The sequence below is a fragment of the Cyprinus carpio genome, chromosome A4 (genome assembly GCF_018340385.1).
Source record: "Cyprinus carpio isolate SPL01 chromosome A4, ASM1834038v1, whole genome shotgun sequence".
NCBI lineage: Eukaryota > Metazoa > Chordata > Actinopteri > Cypriniformes > Cyprinidae > Cyprinus > Cyprinus carpio.
Genome location: NC_056575.1, coordinates 20,927,162 through 20,941,950, shown reverse-complemented (window position 1 = coordinate 20,941,950; position 14,789 = coordinate 20,927,162). Strand labels below are relative to the sequence as shown.

Sequence of the window (14,789 nt, the reverse complement as noted above, 5' to 3'; positions counted from 1 at the left end):
CCAGCCTTAGTATATTGCACGCTCAAGCACATGCATTAAGTTTGCCACAAAGCACAGGCAGAAGTAGCCTAATAATTGTGAGAAAGGATACATTTTAATTATTTATTAATAAACAAATGTTTTCTTGTTGGCTGCAAGATGAAATTCACAGTGCTGACTCTCTCCACATGGATGCGCCTTTAAAGAGAAATGTAACCTTCACAGATTACATAATGCTTTCGTTTTGAATTGATTCGTTTAAAAGTAGACATTTCAAGCTTTCTGTAGATATATTTCTCATGTATTTAAGAGACCCCAATTTTCAGTTATTTCATTATCAGGAAAAAATTAAAGTGATCGAGAGGACGCCTCCCTGTCATGCATGTGCATTAATAATTTTCGCACAAACACTTGAATATGAATAATAATTGACATTTTGCATATGCATTACAAAGTAAATCATTTTTACAATTATCCAAAATAAACCAAACAAGATTTGTAATGAAGATAAAACATGTAGACAAATAAGAATAAATCCTGTGTGTTGCACTCAGCATCATGCGCGCTGCGCAAATCTTACACTCTTGCAATTTATTTATTTATTTTTTTAACTTTAAATAATATGAAAGCAAGTAAAGAAGGCTCCCTTTAAAATCACTGTAGTTATCAATTAATGAAGCTCTTTTTTAATGTGCATTTTGTTGATTATAATGAGAGAACTTGAGTTTAAACGTGAGGACGTTTTATTAATCCGTTCATTCTTTAGAGTTCTTTTCTTGTTTTAATTAGGCCTAAATAATGGGAGCGAAATTATACATTGCCTCACGTTTTACTAAAATAAAGGAAATAATTTGTAAAACACGCAACAATTTCTTAATCAGTGTACAGACAAATATATTTTTCCCAAAAAGTTATCTGTCAAAATAAAGGACAGGTAACGAATAACAAAGTAGTGCATGACAAAAATGCATGTTGTTTTATTAAAGGAATTTTAAAATATAAATCAAGCTATGGGCCTAATATGTTAGAATATTGACATTTTGCATATAAATCCATGTAGCCTAGCTCACTTAAATAGGCTACCACTTTTGGTATATGGAGCAATATGATGTAATACTGTGTAGCTTAGAGAAAATATAAGCACAGGCTCATAGGCTTGACATTTATCCTGCTTGAATTCTTTCTAAGAAACGCACATAACTTCAAGTAATAAACTTTCATCTGTAAATATTAAATATTTTAACTGCAGTGTTTTTCTTTAATTTTCCCCGACTGCAGCCGTCAAATGTAAAACATCGGTGAGGCAAAGCTGATGGCTACTTGTGAAAATGTGCTTTGATCCGCTTGTTTGATAACTCAAAAGCTGCAAATGCACTTTGCAGACGCGGTGGCCACGGCCACATTTTGGTTGGCCACCTACTGTATGTAAATATATTTTATTGAAAATATTTACATATATTTATTTCCTTTATATGACAATACATTTAGATATCGGACTATGTAAATATATAAATCTGCAATATAAGTCCATATATTATTTTCTAATATTTGTTAACATAATACATTTATGTATATGTAGATATATTAAATTTCTATAAATGTAAATATTTTTAAAACATTCAAATATTTAAGTAATGCTCCTTTTTACTGTATATAAGTAAATAAACTTAAACATGTTTTCACAGAATATATTCCTGTTTACTCAAACTGTACAGTGTGTAAATAAATTGCATCTACATATAAGTAAATGTTTTCATTTTATATAGATTGTAATTTGCCCCTTCATAATAAATCAAACAGAAATTGGACACTGAAAAAATTAAAGTCTCCAAACAATGCAACTTTAAAACAGTGACAATATCAACTTAATTGATTTATTAGGATAAAGAGTACATTTATTAACACCAGTTCAGCATGAACCAACAAGAATTATGAATGCTTGTGATGTTTCTGGCACAAAAATAAAAGATTAGCCTTTTGTAAGCATCCAGGGTCAAAACATTATGCACAAATATGCAAGTCTTAGTAGACACTCAACATATTGCATTTAAATATTTAAGAGCCATCATTAACCATGCACAAAATTCATCAACTAATCACATGCTCCCACAATAATACATCAGCTAATCATGCCCTTAACCAACCCACTTTAAATAGTTAAGTGAAAATCATAAGCAAACTCTTTTCTTTTTTTCTGGCAATTCACCATTTAAAAAAAAAGAGAGAAACAATGCAATATAATTCCTAGGGTTGTATATTCTGTAACGGTAACAAACGGTTGAGGAAGCAAGTGCAAGAGTGAAACAAGAATGTTTATTAAAGTCAGGTATAAAAATAAATCCAGGAGATGGTTGCGGCGATGACTGACGGTGATCCAGGAAGGTGGCGGTGAGGTGAGGCAGCAGGAGAGCGTGACACAGGCCTGAGATGAGCAGTCTGTGGTGGTGAGTAGTTGCATCCGGTGGTGAAGAGTGGACGGGGTTCCAGGGTCAGACAAACAGCGATGATGAACACACAGAGAAAACAGGAACGAGAAACCAGGCAAATGTGTGGGAGACTTCATACAACGCTCTGACAAACACAAGACGAAAGACAGGGCAATAAGTAGGGATCGGTTAATGAGTGACAGCTGGTGCAGATGAACAATCAGTGAAGACGCCCACATGAAACAATCAGTGCTGACGAGCGACACACACAAACTCCACCCACACAGTGCAAACCCGAGACCACGGTTAATTCATGAATAAAACACAGGTTTAATTTTGGACACATGGCCCTCACTTGGAGCAGAGTCTCACGGGCTCTGGTCCACATGCGGTGGCACATCTGGACAAATGCGTGAGCAGAGGGGACCGCGACTTCAGATTCCAGACTAGGAAAAATAGGTGGCTGGTAACCTAAACTACATTCAAACAGAGAGAGGCTCGTGGATGACACTGGTAGTGAGTTATGAGCGTACTCAACCATAGAGAGTTGCTGACTCCAGGAAGAAGGATTCTTGGAGACCAAACATCGCAACGTTCTCTCCAAATCCTGGTTGGCCCGCTCAGACTGACCATTGCTCTGTGGATGGTAACCCAAAGACAGACTAACCGTCGCTCCCAACAATTTACAAAACTCCCTCCAAAATTTGGACACAAATTGGGATCCCCTGTCAGAAACCACGTCTACCAGAAGGCCATGTAACCAAAAGACGTGATCAATTACAGTAACCACTGTCTCCTTGGCTGAGGGTAATTTGGGCAAGGGAATGAAATGTGCCGCCTTCGAGAATAGGTCCACTATGGTCAAAACGACCGTCATGCCATTAGAGGGCGGGGAGGGCGGGGTAACAAAACCTAGAGCGATGTGGGACCAGGGTCTCGCAGGGACAGACAGCGGTTGAAGAAACCCGTCCAGAGGTCGGTTAGACGTCTTACCACTGGCGCAAACGGAGCAGGCCAACACAAAATCGTGAATGTCGCGAGCCATAAGTGGCCACCAGAATCGTTGCTTTTCCAAGCAACTAGTGCGGCTTATTCCTGGATGACAAGCGACATTGGAGCAGTGACCCCATTGAATCACGTCGGACCGTAACTCCTCCGGAACAAACAATCGGTTCGGTGGGCACCCGGGCGAAGGCATTACCCCTTCTAAGGCCGTCTTGACCTTCGATTCGATCTCCCATATGAGTGATGAGATGACTATGTTCTCAGGTAAAATACACTTGGGAGTCATCGGGCATTCAGATGGATCAAAAATACGTGACAAAGAATCGGGTTTGACGTTTTTGGAACCTAGGTGGTACGATAGAGAAAAATCAAAATGACAGAAAAACAGTGCCCACCGAGCCTGCCTGGAGTTGAGTCTTTTGGCAGTTCTAATATACTCTAAATTCTTATGATCGGTCCAGACGATGAAAGGTACCCCCGATCCCTCCAACCAATGACGCCACTCCTCCAATGCTAATTTGACGGCCAACAATCGGAGATAGCCAGACCAGGAGATTACCGATGGGAGAAAAACGCGCAAGGATGCACCTTGTCATCTGAGACAGCGCGTTGGGAAAGAACTGCACCTACTCCCACCTCTAATGCGTCGACCTCCACCACGCACTGCCATGTGGGATCAGGGGCGACTAAGATGGGAGCCGAAACGAAGCAGCTCTTGAGATGGAGAATACAGTTTCGGCTGTAATCGACCACCTGAACGTAGTTCTGGGGGAGGTCAAGGCAGTCAGAGGTGAGACTAGTTGGCTGAAATTGAGAATAAAACGCCGATAAAAATTGGCGAAACCCCAGAAACTGCTGTAGGGCCTTACGGGAATCTGGACTTGGCCAATCTATCACAGCCTTAACCTTGTCAGGATCCATACGTATTCCCTCAGACGAGACAATGTAACCTAGGAAGGAAACAGACTGTGCATGAAATATGCATTTCTCCGCCTTGACAAAAAGCCCATTCTCTAGTAACCTCTGGAGCACTTGTCTGACGTGTTGCACGTGTTCTTGGAGAGACGAGGAAAAAAAAAATCAGTATGTCATCCAGGTAAACATATATGAACTGATCTACCATGTCTCTCAACATGTCATTAACGAATGCTTGGTAAACCGCAGGCGCGTTGAAGAGCCCGAACGACATCACCAAATATTCAAAGTGCCCTCTGAGAGTGTTAAAACCGTTTTTCTATTCATCCCCCTTCCTGATGCAGACCAAATGATAAGCATTACGTAAATCCAATTTTGTGAAGACGGATGCTCTCTGTAACCTCTCGAAGGCTGAAGATATCAACGGCAAAGGATACGTATTCTTTACCGTGATGTTGTTCAGCTCTCGGTAATCAATACAAGGTCGCAGAGAACCATCCTTCTTCCCCACTAAAAAGAATCCCGCCCCCACTGGTGAAGAGGAAGGGCGGATGAACCTCGATGCTAGAGAATCAGAAATATATTTCTCCATGGCCTCCCTCTCAGGAACTGAGAGTAAAGCTTGCCTTTAGGCGGAGACTTACCTGGAACTAACTCTATAGCACAGTCATAGGGACGATGCGGAGGAAGAGAAGCAGCACGGGACTTACTGAACACCTCCTTCAGGTCCAGGTACTCAGCAGGCACGTTTGACAAAACCGTTGTCTCCTCCTGAAACACAGAAACAGACACAGCAGGACAAGCAGAAACCAGACAAGACTCATGACAACATTCACTCCACAAGGTGATAGTGTTGGAACCCTAATCTACTCTTGGGTTGTGTTTGACCAGCCAGGGGTGACCAAGGATGATGGGCGCCACAGGGGAGTCCATGAGGAGGAAGGGGATGTTCTCGGTGTGGTTGCCGGAGGTGAGAAGGGTAATAGGTCCAGTGGTGTGGGTGATGTAGGGTAGCTCCTGGCCATTGAGTGCACTGTCGGTGATCTGATGTGAAAGAGAAGTGATCGGGAGTCTCAGGTGTTGTGCAAGGGTTGTGTCCATGAAGTTACCTTCTGCTCCCGAGTCCAGAAGGGCATGACAGGTGTGCGTGTTGTTGGCCCTTCTCAGTTTCACCGGAAGGAGAGTGGCTGATGTTGAGGACTTCCAAGTGGAGATCCCACCCGATAGTAGCCTCAAATTTACTACCGGGCTGGCTCTTTTACCGGGCAGGAGAGTAGAAAATGTCCAGAGCCGCCACAATACATGCATAGTCCTCGGGACCTCCACCTCTCTCTCTCCTCCCTGGTCAGTTGAGCTCTACCCACCTGCATGGGTTCGTGATCGAAGACGGGACCGGCCGTGTTCTCTATACTCGAGCTGCCACTCTCAAGGTTGCCGGGGAGAAGTGTAGGACAGGCGTGCGCCCCCAGGCGCTCGATGCAAGCATCCACGTGGAGCGCCAAGTTGATGAGTCCATTGAGGCTGGTTGGCAACTCAAGGAGGTAGATCTCCTTGTGAACACGGTCGGCCAACCCATGCAGGAACATATCCCACTGCGCCTCCTCGTTCCACTTGCACGCGGCCGCCAAGGTGCGAAAACGGATGGAGTAATCCACCATGGAGAGATTCCCTTCTTGAGCTCCGCCAGCTCGCGGGCCGCCTCCCTGCCGGCCATGACCCGGTCGAATACTCTACTCATCTCCTCGGAGAGGGAGTGGAACGACGCGCAGCATGGATCTCGGTTCTCCCACACCGCCGTTCCCCACAGGGCAGCCCTTCCCGGAAAGCAAAATCAGCACGAACGCCACCTTGGACTCCTCGGTCTCAAAGGTGCGAGGCTGCAGGGAGAAATGCATGGAACACTTTGTTAAAAATGTTCTGCAGTAGTTGGGCTCACCGGAGCAGCTCTCGGGAACTGGTAGGCGTGGTTCAGGTCAGTAGCTGGGTTCGGAGATAGCCCGGGGAACCGACGGTGTGGGTGGCGCAGCGGGAGTCGTCAGCTGTTGGATCTGCTGGGTGAGCTCGGACACCTGTGTCACCAGCGCTTGGACAGCGTGTCCGGTGTTGACGATGCTCTCCTGCTGCTGATCCATGCGGTTGACACTGTGGTGGATGAATTCGGAGAGTGATGTGGAACTTGCTGCTTCCATCTTGGTCAGAGCGTTCTGTAACTGTAACAAAAGGGTGAGGAAGCAAGTGCAAGAGTGAAACAAGAATGTTTATTAAAGTCAGGTATAAAAATAAATCCAGGTGGAACAACAGATGGTCGCGACTGACGGTGATCCAGGAAGTGGCAGTGAGGTGAGGCAGCAGGAGAGCATGACACAGGCCTGAGATGAGCAGTCCGTGGTGGTGAGTAGTTGCATCCGGTGGTGAAGGGTGGATGGGGTTCCAGGGTCAGACAAACAGCGATGATGAACACACAGAGAAAGCAGGAACGAGAAACCAGGCAAACGTGCGGGAGACTTCATACAACGCTCTTACAAACACAAGACGAAAGACAGGGCAATAAGTAGGGATCGGGTAATGAGTGACAGCTGGTGCAGATGAACAATCAACGGAGACGCCCACATGAAACAATTAGTGCTGACGAGCGACACACACAAACTCCACCCACATAGTGCAAACCCGAGACCACGGTTTACCAACCATGAAAACTTCTCAATAGATGTATTATAACAAACAAAGTATAATCAATCTCACACCTAACGTACAGCATTATGGTCAGTTCACACTGCCACAAAAACTAGTTAAAAAACATGCTTATTTTGTTTTGTTTGGACAGTGTGTTCACCCTTTTATATTAAGGCGGTGTGAATTGGCATTTAGGTGCTTTGGAAAACAAAACAAAAAAAACAAAATATATATTATTGGAGAGGTTGTGGGACTTGAGTCTATATTATCAGCCTTGAGATTGAATAACGCAGCTGTGATTTTTCTTGACAGTATTGATAAAGCAAATATTGTTGTTGACCAAAGAGTTACTGTTAGCGGCGAGTTTATTTCTGTCCTTCCCATCGCATTACCATCTAAAAAGTTCCTTTTAACGAATGTTCCCCAGTTCATGAGTGATGATACTTTAACTCTGGCCCTGTCCCATTATGGAAGACTGGTGTCACCAATTAAAAAAAAATCCTGATAAGCACCGAATCCCCTCTTTTAAAACATATCATCTCCTTTAGGCGCTTTGCATACATGGTAGTTCAAGATGACGCTGAGTTAGACTTGTCACTTAAGTTTCGTGTTGATGACTCTGAGTATGTTATTTTTGTCACAACTGCAAAAACAAAGTGATTTGGGTGCGGGAAAGTGGGACATCTAATTAAAAATTGTCCCGATAAAGTACTGGGGAAAGTGATGGCAATATCGCTCCCTTTTTAACCCTTTGAGCGGTATGGTCCCACATATGGGATTTTTATTTCTGTGCCCCTGGGAGTATGGTCCCACATATTGGATTTAGAATGTTCAGTGACGTCGCATAACTGTCAAATTCACACTGTGGTTTCGCGCATTGGCTGGCGCTGAGCCAGAGAGAGACGTGCACTGCTCTTGTCATATTATCACAACTATTCAGTGTTATTAACTACATAATACATATTTTAGGTTTCAGACATTTAAATACACATAAATGAAAAATACATATGTCTGTGGAAGCAACAATAACAATCCATTCAAATTTAATTTGCAGATGTTTTATTCATATGAAATCCACATAGTGTAAGTAAATATAAAGTTCACTGTATTCTTCACCAAGTTCATTCACCACTTATTACTTATATTTTGGGAGAGATTGATGAATTCACGTGCTGTAAATCCGACTGACAGGAATCTCTGCACTGCAGCGCGAACAAACATGGTGGCGCCCATATCACATTACAGATCAAGATCATTTAGAAAGGTTTTTAAATGACAAAGCACACTTATTTACACATTTATGAATCGGAATATCATGACATGGTATGCAAGTTTGTGAATATTTTAAATAAAAAAAGAAAAATGAAATAAAAGCGATCCATCTGTCATGCAGTGTTATTGTAGACGGGGTGTGTCATGTGACAAGCCTGATGCGTTGCCATGGAAACAGTAAGGGGAGCATTCTAGAACAATGGTCACCTTAAAAAATCTCACTCTGGGGGGACTGCTAGAATATTTTAAACTCACCACTGAAAAAGTTAAACCTAAAAGTGCCTATTGGCATTTGAACCCTCTGAGGTCTAGGAGGTTTTGGGGGCCTGGAGAAGTTTTGACATGCCCTGACTTTTGTGCTTTTTTCAGTTGCTTATAAACATATACATGGCTAAAGTCTGAAAACACTGTATTCAGTACAAACTTTGATACAATAATATGTAAATAGCATGTATGTACATGATTGTGTTTTTGAGAAAACAACGTTTAGTGAAAATTTAAAGTCACTGAAATAAGGTCATAAAACACATACAGAACATTTGTTCACAAGACTGTCAAACCTGAAGCATGTAGCCTAGAATTTTTGCTTCAAAATGATGTGAAAATTATCTTGTTTACTCGCTCACAGAAAACAATAGATTGATTTAAATTTTCTAAGACACTTTTTGTTTAGAAAGGGCATATGCGAGTAGGCATGATCGACCATGAATATTTGTGTGATTCACACCTGAGAAGACAAAGGTCTGCATAATGAGCTGCATAATGAACCTTTCAGTTAGGTGTGTGATTGAGAGGGAAGAGTTACAAGAAAGAATGCGAGGACAAAATAAATGTATATATTTTTATGTTTTTAGTTTATTTAGAATATATTTAATTATCCGACAAAATAATTTGAGATTCACTTGCAAGTGCAGTTAAACAGTTGATTAGGAACAATCAAAGCTGACTTTCAAAGCTGAAATTTTAGCCATCATTACTCACACGGATCCTTCAGAAATCCTTCTAATATTCTGATTAAAAAAAAAAAAAACATTTATTGTTATTATTATTATTAATGTTTAATGTTGAAAAGAGCTGAGAATTTTTTTTTTTGATAAATTGAAAGAAAACCATTGTTTTTAACATTTATCATATTAATTGTTTTTATCATCACATGTGCAAAATAAAAGTTTTAATTTCTATATATACTATCTCGAAGCTTTTGAATGGTATAGTGTATATTGTTAAACTATAAGTAAGACTGAAGTAATGATGCTGAAAATTTAGCTTTGATTACAGGAATAAATTAAATTAAAAAAAAGATTCAAATAGAAAGCAGTCATTTTAAATATTTAAAATATTTCACAATATTACTGCTTTGGCAACTGGTTGTTACGCTACACTCATGGAAGGAACACAGAATCAAGAGTAATCAAGAGAGTCTTTATTAATCCAACACAGGAGTAAATCCAACATTAATCCAACATGGATGACACACGTATTTAACTGGTTGTAGACTCGACAAAACTGAACTGAAGGACAGGGGTTTTTAAAGGCAGGATAATGAAGGGCAGACAGGTGCATGGAACACATGGGAAAGAAACTAGACACACCTGGGAACTAATCAATTAACCAAACATGGAAGACAGAAACTGGGTCACAGAGAACATGGGGAAATGGAAAACACAACATAACGAGTCCAGGGGTGTGAGACTGGTATTGACTGGTGTTGTGTAATGTTGAAATATATAAATGAACATCACATAACTAGCATTTTCAAAGTCTATATTATTTATGTGCGCCCAAATAAACTAAATGATAAACTGCATTATTAACATTATTTTGATGGTCACTGATACTAGTAGTACAGTAGAACATTTAGATGATGTGAATGAAACTTCATAATGTTTCACTTGATTATACATTTAGTCAGGAATTATAGTTTGGAAAACGTCTAACTAGTAAAATGTGTAGATAATATGTGAAAACTATATGATATATATATATATATATATATATATATATATATAGATATATATATATATATATATAAGACTTACTCATGTTTATGATCTCTGCTGGAAAAAGCGCTTCATTCTTTTTTCTGAGGAAATCCAAAACTCAAATCCTGAGTTAATCCTCAGCGCATCTTCTTGGGGTGAATTATGTCTTATTCCTCTCAGCGTGAAGCAAACAGTAAAATATAAAAAAAAAAAATTGAAGGATTGTATAGCTGTTTTGTTTTTTTTTTTTTTGTGGTTTGGGTGTTTAGATGCCGCGAGCTTCACGTGGAACATTATTATGTCGTTATGGGGTTGGGCATGGTCGCATTAGATATAATGAAGGGAGACGTGAAAGACGGACATCGCGTTGTTTTCATATGGATTACTTTATTACAGAATATTTGTTTTCGGTAGCACTTGCTTAGTTTGGTAGCATTTGCTTAGCTTGCAAAGCAGACATGTCAAGCTTTCTACAGTAGGTAGACAACCAGAATGGGTAATACTGCCGCCACCACCGCCGCGGCGTTAACTGCAAGTCAGTCGCGTGTTAAAATCATTCGCGAAACTACCGCAAGGTGGTGCAAAGGGACGGATTGCGAACTGAATGTAATTGTAAAATGTTGGTGTGTTAATGGAGATGATAGGAGGAAGTAAAACAACAATAACATTATAATATAACATTGTAACATCCTTAAAAACCATTAGAAAATTTACAGTGAGTTCATTTCAAAACGTGGGATAGTCTTAGGCTTATTTCGGTTCATTCTTGGTTAAAAAAAAGTCTTCAGATTCCATATGCAAAGAGCGAAATGAGAGCAGTGCAGCATTTAGAAATAATTATTATTAACTTTGTTATTATTCTTGATTTTTCTAACTGCTAACAGTTTTCAAATTGTGCCTTATGTGTGACCAAAAATTGAGTATTTTCTGTTTCAGCTGTTTGATCGCGCTGGTGCCTTACACGCACATATTCATTGGAAACAGTGCAGCCGTTCACCGTGTCACCCAGCGTGAGCAGCAGTCCACTTTTGTATATTTTTGTTCATTATTATTTTTTTCCGTCGAAAACTGAAACACGTGTGAACTACAAAGCCTATTTTCAAATGGGCAACATCACAAATATGAAAACGTTTGGATTTCTCCAGAATGAGAGAGCCCAACCTTACCTTATGTTTCCTTTAAATTATTATTATTATTTTATTTTATTTTTTATAACTAATTCCTTTAAGGCTTTTTGGGAGAGTTACAGAAAAACAAAATCTATTTTTCAGTCAGTACAACAATGGTGGGATTTTTGGCAAGATTCAAATTAAACAGTTCTGTCAGCAGTACACTCAAAACGTTACTAGAGAGTTAGGACAATCTTTGAAGAGCTTGGAAACTGATATAAATAACTGTCAGCAGTTAGCTGATTCTACTGGTGACCATTTTTATTAAGATGTCTGTTTGAAGAAAAAAGCAGTTAGCTGATCTACTAGGACATAAAACACAGGGGGCACTGGTCCGGTCAAGATTTCAAAGTATTGATCAATTGGATGCACCGTCTACATGCTTTTTTAGCCTTATTCAGGCATTGCGTTCTGAGGATGGGATGTTATTGATAGACCCTGTTGACATCCAAAGAAGAGCTGTTGGTTTTTATCAGAACCTCTACAGAAGGGAGCTTAATTTAGAGTGCAGGGAAGAAAATGTGTCCTTGGTTGATGCCCTACCCCAGATGTCCAAGGAAGGTAATGCTGCTATTTCCAGCCCTCTGAGTTTGGGAGAGTTGCATAAGGCCCTCCAAGGTATGGAGTCTGGGAGAGCTCCCAGAGTTGATGGTCTCTCAGTTGATTTTTTTAAATCTTTTTGGGCTGATTTGGGAGTAGATTTGCTTCAGGTACTGACTAGCAGTTTGTCGGAGGGCAGGCTCCCGTTGAAATGCCGAAGAGCGATAATCAATCTCATTCCAAAGAAGGGGGATCTCACTGATATTAAATGCAATCATCCCGTTTCACTTCTCTGCAGTGATAAGTTGTTTTCCAAAATGTTGGCCAACAGATTGGATGGAATAATGGACCTTGTCATTCATCCTAACCAGACCTACTGTGTTCCGAATATATCAATTTTTGATAACATCTCTTTAATTCAGGATATTTTACAAGTGTCAGATTTGTGTAATTTGGAGTTTGGTTTGATCTCACTTGATCAGGAAAAGGCTTTTGATCGAGTTTAACACACAATTGTGGAGAACTCTGTCAGCTTTTGGTTTTTGCCAAAAATTTATAGATATGATCAAAATTCTTTATAGTGAAGTTGAGAGTGTACTAAAGATAAAAGGCGGCTTATGTGCTCCCTTTCAGGTTCATAGGGGCATAAGACAGGGGTGTTCCTTGTCTGGAATGTTATACTCTTCGGCCATTGAACCTTTGTTGCATCAATTAAGATTAAATGTATATGGTTTACCTTTACCTAATTGTAAAAAATAATATTTGTCTGTCAGCTTATGCTCATGATGTCATAGTTGTTATCAGTGGGCAAAATTATATACAAGTTTTGCTTAAACAAGGAGCATTGTGTACTGTTTTTAAAGGAAATCTGGTGTTCTCATTATAACTAATGTTTGTATTGTTACTTGATTAATTGTAAATAAAGTTTCTTTCAAAATTCAATTCTCTCTCTCTCTCACACACACTCTCTGTCTCTCTCTCTCTCTCACACACACACACACTCTCTCTCTCTCTCTCTCTCTAACACACACTCTCTCTCTTCTTTCACACACACACACACACACACACACACACACATTTTTTCTATTTTTATATGTGTTTATTTATCTTTCTCTCTCTCTCACACACACACACACAAACACACACACACACAGAGCTGTCGTGATTGTTGTTGTTATTAATGTCTCTGTTCTTTTGTTCAGATGCCTGTTTTCTCACACTGGATCCAAACACAGCAAACACTCTTCTCATTCTGTCTGAGGAGGACAGAGAGGTGACAGGTGTGGAAGAGAAACAGCCGTATCCTGATCATCCAGACAGATTTGATGATGTGTGTCAGGTGTTGTGCAGAGAGAGTGTGTGTGGACGCTGTTACTGGGAGATTGAGTGGAGTGGACATGATGGTGTGTCTATATCAGTGTCATATAAGAGCAAAAGCAGGAAGGGACGGGGTGAGGAATGTGTGTTTGGATTTAATGATCAGTCCTGGAGTTTGTTCTGCTCTCCTGACAGTTACTCGTTCAGACACAATAACAAACAGACTGTTCTCCCTGTGAAGCCCATCAGCAGGAGAATAGGAGTGTATGTGGATCACAGTGCAGGAACTCTCTCCTTCTACAGCGTCTCTGACACAATGAGCCTCATCCACACAGTGCAGACCACATTCACTCAGCCGCTCTGTCCTGGGTTTGATGTTCATTATTCTGGATCATCAGTGAAACTGTGTTGATGAATCAGAAGAGACTGATGAGAGATTCTACCCATAATGCTTTGAGCTGCATGATAAATCAGTAACATGTTATAGAGTCTCTTCATGACATTAATACTGCAGCTGAACTTCTGTCACTGAAATAACAGTCAGAATAAATGTGTCAGAAATCATCATACAGACAGTAAGATCAGTGAGTGTGTGTGTGTGTGTGTGTGTTTTTATTGTAGTGTCACATCAATCATTTGTATTATTACTATCAAAATTTCCTTTCAATTGAAAAGTTATTCATAAATCATGTTTGTGAAAAATACATGTCATTAATTTTTCTCTATTGTTTTTGTGCATAAATAATAAAACTGATGAGAAATGAACTTATGATAAAAGTGAAAGTGAAAGTGACGTGACATACAACCAAGTACAGTTCATACAGTTAAGTATTGTTGCTCTTAATTTAACCCATCCAAAGTGCACAAACACAGCAGTGAACACACACACACCGTGAACACACACCCGGAGCAGTCGGCAGCCATTTATGCTGTGGCGCATGGGGAACAGTTGGGGGTTCGGTGGCTTGCTTAAGGGCACCTCAGTCGTGGTGTTGTAAATAAAATAAAATTAATATATTAGTTAATCTTATTAATAAATACTGACTTTTTATTGAATTAATATTGCAATAATAACAGTTTTGATTGATTTTTTAATGGTTGTCATTCAAATAATATTTAACAATTAAACAAATCAATATCAACTTATTGCAATAATATTACTGCAATATTAAATAAAAAGTCATTACTTATTAATAATATTAAAAATATGAATGTATGTTATTATAAGATGTATAAAATAAAATCTCAATATTTAATGATGATGATGATAATAATAATAATATAATTAAAATACTAAATTTATTTTATAATTTACAATTTTATGATTTTTAATGGATTTGTTAACATTTAAGTAACAATAAAACAAAGGCTATTATTATTACTATTATTATTTGTTCATTATATTTTAAAAAAATACAATTACTATTTTGGTTATTATAAATAAAGACTCCCTTTTTATTTACAGTACAATTGGATTATCACAAATCTTTCTAAATCTGTATTAGTGAGCA

General features: G+C 39.5%; 1 protein-coding gene across 1 annotated transcript in view; it reads left to right on the top strand.

Moving 5' to 3' along the window:
• Positions 1–13,992, top strand: part of LOC109055444 (NACHT, LRR and PYD domains-containing protein 12-like) — a 61,381-nt gene extending 47,389 nt beyond the window's left edge. The window contains 1 exon segment of the mRNA XM_042743672.1: positions 13,164–13,992. Coding sequence (XP_042599606.1) covers positions 13,164–13,690 — 527 coding nt within the window. The 3' untranslated portion in view covers positions 13,691–13,992.
• The last annotated feature ends 797 nt before the right edge of the window (positions 13,993–14,789 follow it).